The sequence below is a fragment of the Coffea eugenioides genome, chromosome 6, assembly GCF_003713205.1.
Source record: "Coffea eugenioides isolate CCC68of chromosome 6, Ceug_1.0, whole genome shotgun sequence".
Lineage (NCBI taxonomy): Eukaryota > Viridiplantae > Streptophyta > Magnoliopsida > Gentianales > Rubiaceae > Coffea > Coffea eugenioides.
Genome location: NC_040040.1, coordinates 2694522 through 2701783, shown reverse-complemented (window position 1 = coordinate 2701783; position 7262 = coordinate 2694522). Strand labels below are relative to the sequence as shown.

Genomic DNA, 7262 nt, shown 5'->3' with positions numbered 1-7262 from the left:
TACTGCCTACGGTCTTGCCCTGCTGTTCCAAAAATTGATGAATCGTGATTCGGCAGCTGCCAACAATTTCCACCCCTTCTGCTACTTCAAGCCTCAAATTTATAATTCAGATCTGCAATCTTGATGGGTCAGCCAAAGCTCTCCCTTTCTAGATTTGCAGGCTCCCTCCTTTAGAGACTAAAATGCCCTTGATATTTAGTTGTGCATCTCACGAGATAATGCTTTCCGTCAATTTTAATTGCTGGATCTGACAGAAGGGTCATGAATATGCTATTTTATTAGATTGAGGGCCAAAACTTTACCCGTTAATTATTGGAGGGCTAAAATTTTACCTGGTAAAGAGTTCGAGGGTCAACGGGACTCTTTTCCCTAGATTGAATTGTGATCGGCGCTCAGCCTATCGAGCTTCAAAGACTTCCGTAGACGTGGCTCGCATAGTACCGTTGATCAGGAGCGGAGCAAACAGCTTCTTGGTCTACAACATATTTTGGGAAATCACTAAATTAGTCCCTTTTATATTGCATATATAGCCTTTACACCCCTTACTTTCAAAATCATGCAAATTGATCCCTTACAAAAATGAAACAGACTACTTTTATATTAAGATCTTAGTCCGTTTATTGGTTAAAAATAATAGTTTCAGAGGTAAAATAGGCATCACACTATATTTTTATTCAAAAATAAGCAATGAAATAAGCATCACGCCCCTTTCTCTAGTTTTATGTGTTCTTTTCTTACTTCCTTTTTTTTTCAATTTATATTTATATGTGTCTTTTAATATTTGACATATCTTTACTTATTATTTAACTCGTAACTTTAGTCCTCATTTTCCACTTTTTCCTAGAATATTATTTCTTCCTTTTTCTTTAACACTTCTCTTGATACTATATAGGATTTTTGGTCAAAATCATCCAAATTTTTTCTTGCTTTGTTCAAATATAAGAAATAAACCTTCTTTCTGATTGCTAATGCTAGTATTGATAGATGTTATGCATTTGGGTAAAATGGGTATGTTATCCCTTTGTTATCCTTGAAATTAGATCACATGATAGGCTTGTAATATTTCCCCAACCAAAAAAAAAAAGAGGGCTGAAATGGTTCGAGACTAAAATAGTGCACCTTTAATATGGTGGGACGAATTTTGATCATATTAAAAGTGAAGGACAGAAAGGCGTAATATGCGTGGGCTATTTGAGCGAGTTTCCCCATTTGTAATTTCGGATGACCGCTTGAGTTTCCCTACACGAAATTTGCCCTAGATCCCTCTTGACTTGGCGCATTGTTTGTTTGGCCATACTTGAAGCTTTGTTGTGTGTCAAGGCTCATCTTTCCCAGTTCTTAGGTTTTTTCCAATCTTCGTTTAGTTGCCGTTTTCTTTATTATTTGGATATCAGTGTTGGTGATTTCCATCAGATCTAATGGCGGCCAACAAGCCCTCCTCCGCACTGGAGAAAGAACAGGTCCATTTCATAACCATTGATTATAGTATCTGCTTGGATTTCTTGGCCTCTCTTATTCAATCGTCTTTTTCGCTTGATAGTTGATATAATATGTTTTGAATGATTTTTTTCCCAGATTTTTGGGATGGCGGAGAAAGAGATGGAGTACAGAGTCGAGTTATTTAACAAGTAAGCTCACAAATAACTCTACCACAAGTCTACCATGTCATCCTGTAACCGCCTTATTATTGCTTAAATTTTCTTTAATTGCTCACATTTTGCTTTTGAGCTTTGTTCTGCTATACTTATTATTCTGTTTGGTATTGCTATCATTATTATTTTTTCTTTCTGTAATTTCATACTGCTATAAATGCTTCTTAGCTATATGTATATCTTTTGTCTGGAGCTCCTAATTTTTATATAAAAGTAAGTGAAACCTGGAGATGATCTGGGATTGTGTTGTTAACTGTTGTTGCTTCTTGTTAATGTGTAGCTTTTCTTGATTCTGTTCCCTCATCGTTCAATTGTTTGGTTCAGGCTTACTCAAACCTGTTTTAGCAAGTGTGTCGAGAACAGGTATTGTTATTTCGTACTTTCCTACTTTTGAGTTTCAAAAATGGAGGATGTTTATCCCCCAACCACTATAAAACCCGCAAATCATGTTGTATGTAGGATATAGTAACCAGGAATTGTGCCTGTTGAAATCTAAGTTAACATGTTTTCAGGTACAAGGAATCCGAGTTGAACATGGGTGAAAACAGTTGCATTGATCGTTGTGTTTCGAAATATTGGCAGGTGAATACCGCATTTTCGTATGCAACCTTTGCACAGTTAAGAGCAGTCTGAAAATTTTGGATTTACCTACGGATGATTATGAGTAATTGCTTGGGGATATTCTAGAGTTGTGTTCATGCCATGAGAACTTCAGTCTAGTAGCTTGGTCAGTTTTTTTGAATGAACTTACTGTGGGAGAGGAGGCTGAGCAAGATATCAGCTTTGGTTTGTCTATGTCTGGTCCCCCATTCTTAAGTTTTTAAGCCTGTACATCGAAAAGTTACTGGGTTGGGTAGCTGAAAAATTGAGAAAAAACAGCTACTTGAGAAAAGATACTTAAGATTGTATTTCAAAGCTTCTAGAATTGCCATCTCAAGAAAGTTCTCTCAGCAAACGCGTTACTTAGAACTAAGAAGTGACAGAGTTTAAAACTTATTAGTTAGCAGTGGAAGCTAACCCTTCCTATGTTCATTAGAATGGGAAGAAAATCGTTTTTGTAATTGGTCAAATCATATTCTTATCTTTTTCGTTCTTTGTGCAGGTGACTAATCTAGTTGGGCAATTGCTCGGTAACAATCAAGGTCCAATGTGAAGGAACTTTTTTTGCCTCAAATGAAAACTCATGGCAGAGCAAAGCTAGGCGTTTGCCATTTTCGCATTTTGGATATCATCATATTTTTATGACTCTGATTCCATAAGGGATGCCAATTTTTTGGCGCCAAAGGAGATTATTTTTAATTTTCGTTTGTATGAAAACAAAAGAATTGTAAGACTAGAGTTGTTGGTATTTGAGAAACGATGATGTCGAAAAGGGCTGCATGCATATTTTGTTTTCCAAAGGGAAAAAAAATTGATTGAGCAGTTTCCTATGTGATGAACAAGTCAACTGTTTACATGCTGGAATGCGTTCTGGTATTATGTGCCCTTAGGTGCACTGTGCCAGGTTGAGGTAGTTTCTCTTCTGGCAATGGAGACTCATTGTACGGAAAAGCATAACAGATGTTCTGGGCACATTTTCTGCTTTCTGCCTGTCTCTTACAAAACGTTAATACTTCTCAAGTGGCTACGTGCAATCTAATAACCCCCGGTCCGAATAAGGGTCTCCATGACGGGATCCTCAAAACGTTAATACTATCTATTTCTATTATTTACTATCTATTTCTATTATTTAGTCCCAGGTCTCAAGTGAAAACCCAAAAAGAAGAAGTATAAGGCAGTCAAATAGCTTTTTTTTTTTTATGTGTCACATCAGCAGATATAATAAATGAAATTATATAATTTTGCATTGAATAGAAAAGTGGACACAAAATATTAGAGGATTCTGTCTGTTCCATTAGGGCATGCATTGGGTCTTTGCCGATCGAGTGCGAGCAAAAAAAAAAAGAAGAAAATTAAAGCAAAACACAAACAATATGTATTAAGATTATTAATAGGGGCTTCGTAAAACTTCAGGAAATCCTAAAACTGCCCTCAAATCTCGTTGGAGCCACATTCAAATTGCCCCCCATCTGCAGAAACTCTCTCTTTATCCAAAGATTTACGAATGGACGTTAAAATGAAAGAGCCAAGATAAGACAAAAGCAAACACCATGCAAGCAAGGATGAAATTTAGGAAACGGCCGTCAAGACAACTTGGTCGAGTTTCTTCTGCGGCAGATTCCCCTGGCTCTGATGCTGCATTTGTGGCCACAGAGTTGGTGTCATTGCTCTGTTGCCGCCTCGACTCCACATCACTTGCGCCAACGACATTCCGGGCAATTGAATTACATATTTCGCAGATCCTGTGGCAAAATATTAAAACCAGTCAAAGGTTTTCAACTGCAAAGCCGAAAGCAAAAGCTACCATAATTGTTACACGGTAAAAAAGACTGGGAGATGATAAACACCACGACCATGGTGTAGATTCAGGGAAGTGGCACTGCACAAGAACGCAGTTATAGTTCAATAGAACTAGAAAGGAGCAATTAGATTGTTGTCATGAAAGATTATCAAAAAATAACAAACAACAGACTATTGACTAGTCCTACATGTAAAAATCCACCCTCTGGGTTAAAGAGGCAACCGAGTGTAGTAAAAAAAATTATACGTTCGGAAGGAACAGCAACTACCATTAAGTTTTCTGCAAGAAAAAAGAAACGAACGAAGGCATGAAGATAAAATTTTAGACTTTTGATAACGAATCGGAAAAATCAAAGACAAAATACATGCAAGCTAATTTCATTAAAGACGGAATCAGAGGAGATTGTCGGTGTAAATAAAAATCCGACCAATAGGTGCCACCTGCTTTGCTTTTTTTTTTTTTTTTTTCCCTCTCTTTATTCTGCATAAACTTTAGCTAACTTTTCCTTCCACTAACTACACATTATGGCATCTCCATCCTCCTAAAAACAAACCAACCTTCTACGCTACACCTAAGAAACTTGTCTTTCTGACGAATAAAGTGCCGACTACCGAGTAAAAAGCTTCAGACGCTAAATAAAGATAGTAATAGGAACTCAAGCTTCTGATGCATCAATTCATAAAGCTCCGATGACCAAGAAACAGGGGATGTGACAGCAAGCAAAAGAAATTACTCAAATTAACCGAAACACTTTAAAGAAACAAATAAATTAACCACATCCTTCAAACTTCAGGAGACTATGCATGACGCACAAAATCACCGAATAGCCAGCGACATAGATGAGACTAAAATCACCAAAAAGCTTCAAGTCGTCCATAATTAATCCCCTAACCCCTAGGGAAAAATGAAGAAGAAGAAGGGGAAATTAAAAAACCACAGAATCACTCACTTATTTCCTTTGATCTTGAACCAAGTCTCAGCACAATGCTTATGTGCAGCAGCCAAATCATCCTTACAAGAACAGCCCAATTCAATTGGAATCCCAGAATCGGTGCCGCTACTACTTTCCAAACTGAGATGACAAATCCTGCAATCTCTGTCTTGCATTCGCAAATTTAACTTAGTAACAGTCTCAAGAACCCTACTTTCTATATCCACCGAGCAGTCGGACTCAGCTACAGATGACACTCTCCGGGACTCCATCGCCTCCATAATAATCTGGTCATCATCATGAGACCCATCCCCGTCAGCGACTGAGTAAAATTGTGAAGAAGAAGACCCCTCTTCAGCATCAGAGAAACAAATGCTGCTGTCATCATCGCTGCTTGAGTCACCACCGCCATAGCCGCATTCTAAATCCACATGAGGCATCTGGACAATAGTCGCCATCACAATACACAATTGCAAATTACCCAGAAACAGCTACTACCACTCTCTAATACGAGGGCCAGTGAGAAGAAGCATTAATAATGCCTTCGAAATTGAGGCTTTTGGAAGGCCTTTCAACGTGCAATGCCCATGTTAGGACTTTGGTTGATGAATCGATAGTCTATATATACACACACAGAGACGTATAGAAACGGAGGGTGACGGATTAGGTGACCTCTTTCCACTTCCCTTTCATGTTATTTACCTGAAAATCATTGAGAGAGAGAGAGGGAATGAATATGAGTGCGTGGGTGTTTGTGTAGGTGCGGGTTTAAGAATTCTGAGAAGTGCCAAGGAAATCTCTCAGAAAAATAGAATAAAGGGTTTAAGGAGAAAAAAGCAGTACGGGAATCTGACCGATAAAAGGAAGACTCAAGTCTAGCGCTTTTCTTTTCTTTTCTTTTCTTTATTTCCATCACTTTTTTTTTTTTTGGGTTTTCTGTGTGTTAGGCTGTGTGCGTTTGCTCGCCCTGTACATTGATGTGCAATAAAGGACGATACAATATTATGTTACTCCAGAATCATGATTCATGACCCCTTCCATTTCCAAGTTCTTAACCAAAGTACTTTTGGCCCTTAGTTTCGACTTTTGAGTGCCTTAATTTTCGGAGGCAGAGGCGATGATCGAGACGGAGTGAGGTAGCGGAAAAATTTTGGTACCAGAAAACTATTTTGGAATGGTTGGGATTCTTTAAGCAATCAATAATGGCTTCTAATCCGTTAACAAGAATTTAATTGGTGATAAGATTGGGGACGCCGTTTCTTGGTGATTGGGATGGGAAGCGTGGTTAGAATAAGGAGTTTTAACTTAAGTGTGTTGATGACTGCTAGGTGAGTATTAGTGATAAGCCAAAGGCCCAGTGGTCATCTCAAGCCTTCTTAGGTCGGTCATTCCAAGCCTTCTTAGATTTGGTGATGCGGGAGGCAAGTTCAAAACTTGCCTTCTATAAAAATTATCACAATATATGACGGTCTTCATTGACAAGCTTCGATGGAACACTACCCTCAAAAGAGAAAAAAAAAAAAAGTATTAGTGATAACATGTCAAGCGCTGCCGCGTGCTCCCACGTATCCTATACTTGCTGTATTCATTTGGGAAAAACACGTGTATTTTGTCAGAAATTGAAGCGAAGGTACCCTTCCTTCTCTCCAAGTAAAAGAGTTTCCGAGTGTCATTTTAAGAGGACTTGACCTGATAAGAAGTCTTCAACACGCTGCGATTGTTCTTTCCCTCGTCCGCTAAAGTCCTGTGATGGCTCAAAGATTATTGACCAAGCGAGAAAAGGAAATAGCTAGAAGTTTTTTTTTTTTTCCTTAGTTCCCGGTTATTTACGCAAGAAAATGCTGCCTTGTTCTAAAATCCAGAAGCCCATCATCTAAAATTATACTCCACTTTTTTCTGTTAGATAGATAATTTTTAATACACTCTTATTTCTATTATATATATATATATATATATATAGGAAAAGTCTGAAGTAACGAGCGTTATGATAACGAAACTGTTTTTACCTGATATAACAGGTAAAAACACTTTTAGCGACCATTTGATTACCTGTTATACTGGTCATCTAAATAAAATAGTACCTAAAAATATGGTTAGTAAGTTTTACATTAAAAATAGTAAGTTAACTCAAGAAATTAGTAACTTTTATGTCTCAAAAAGTAAATTTGAAGAAATATGGAACTTACTTTTTTTTTGAAGTAGATAACTACTCTATATCTAAAACTTACTTTTTGGAGAGTAAGTTTAGTTCAAATAATAGTAAGTTTTTATAGACTAA

The 7262-nt window shown here is 37.5% G+C and overlaps 2 protein-coding genes across 2 annotated transcripts; one reads left to right on the top strand and one right to left on the bottom strand.

Moving 5' to 3' along the window:
* Positions 1-1208: 1208 nt before the first annotated feature.
* On the top strand, positions 1209-3054 carry LOC113775032 (mitochondrial import inner membrane translocase subunit TIM10-like). The gene is made up of 5 exons (XM_027319746.1): positions 1209-1460; positions 1576-1628; positions 1977-2015; positions 2165-2234; positions 2755-3054. Exons 1-5 carry the CDS (start codon positions 1419-1421, stop codon positions 2803-2805), a joined length of 255 nt encoding a protein of 84 aa, XP_027175547.1. The 5' UTR covers positions 1209-1418; the 3' UTR covers positions 2806-3054.
* Positions 3055-3604: 550 nt separating this feature from the next.
* LOC113775852 lies at positions 3605-5739 on the bottom strand. Its single transcript, XM_027320888.1, has 2 exons — positions 5003-5739; positions 3605-3994 (listed from the first exon to the last, which is right to left on the bottom strand). Exons 1-2 carry the CDS (start codon positions 5440-5442, stop codon positions 3751-3753), a joined length of 684 nt encoding a protein of 227 aa, XP_027176689.1. The 5' UTR covers positions 5443-5739; the 3' UTR covers positions 3605-3750.
* Between the last annotated feature and the right edge of the window lie 1523 nt (positions 5740-7262).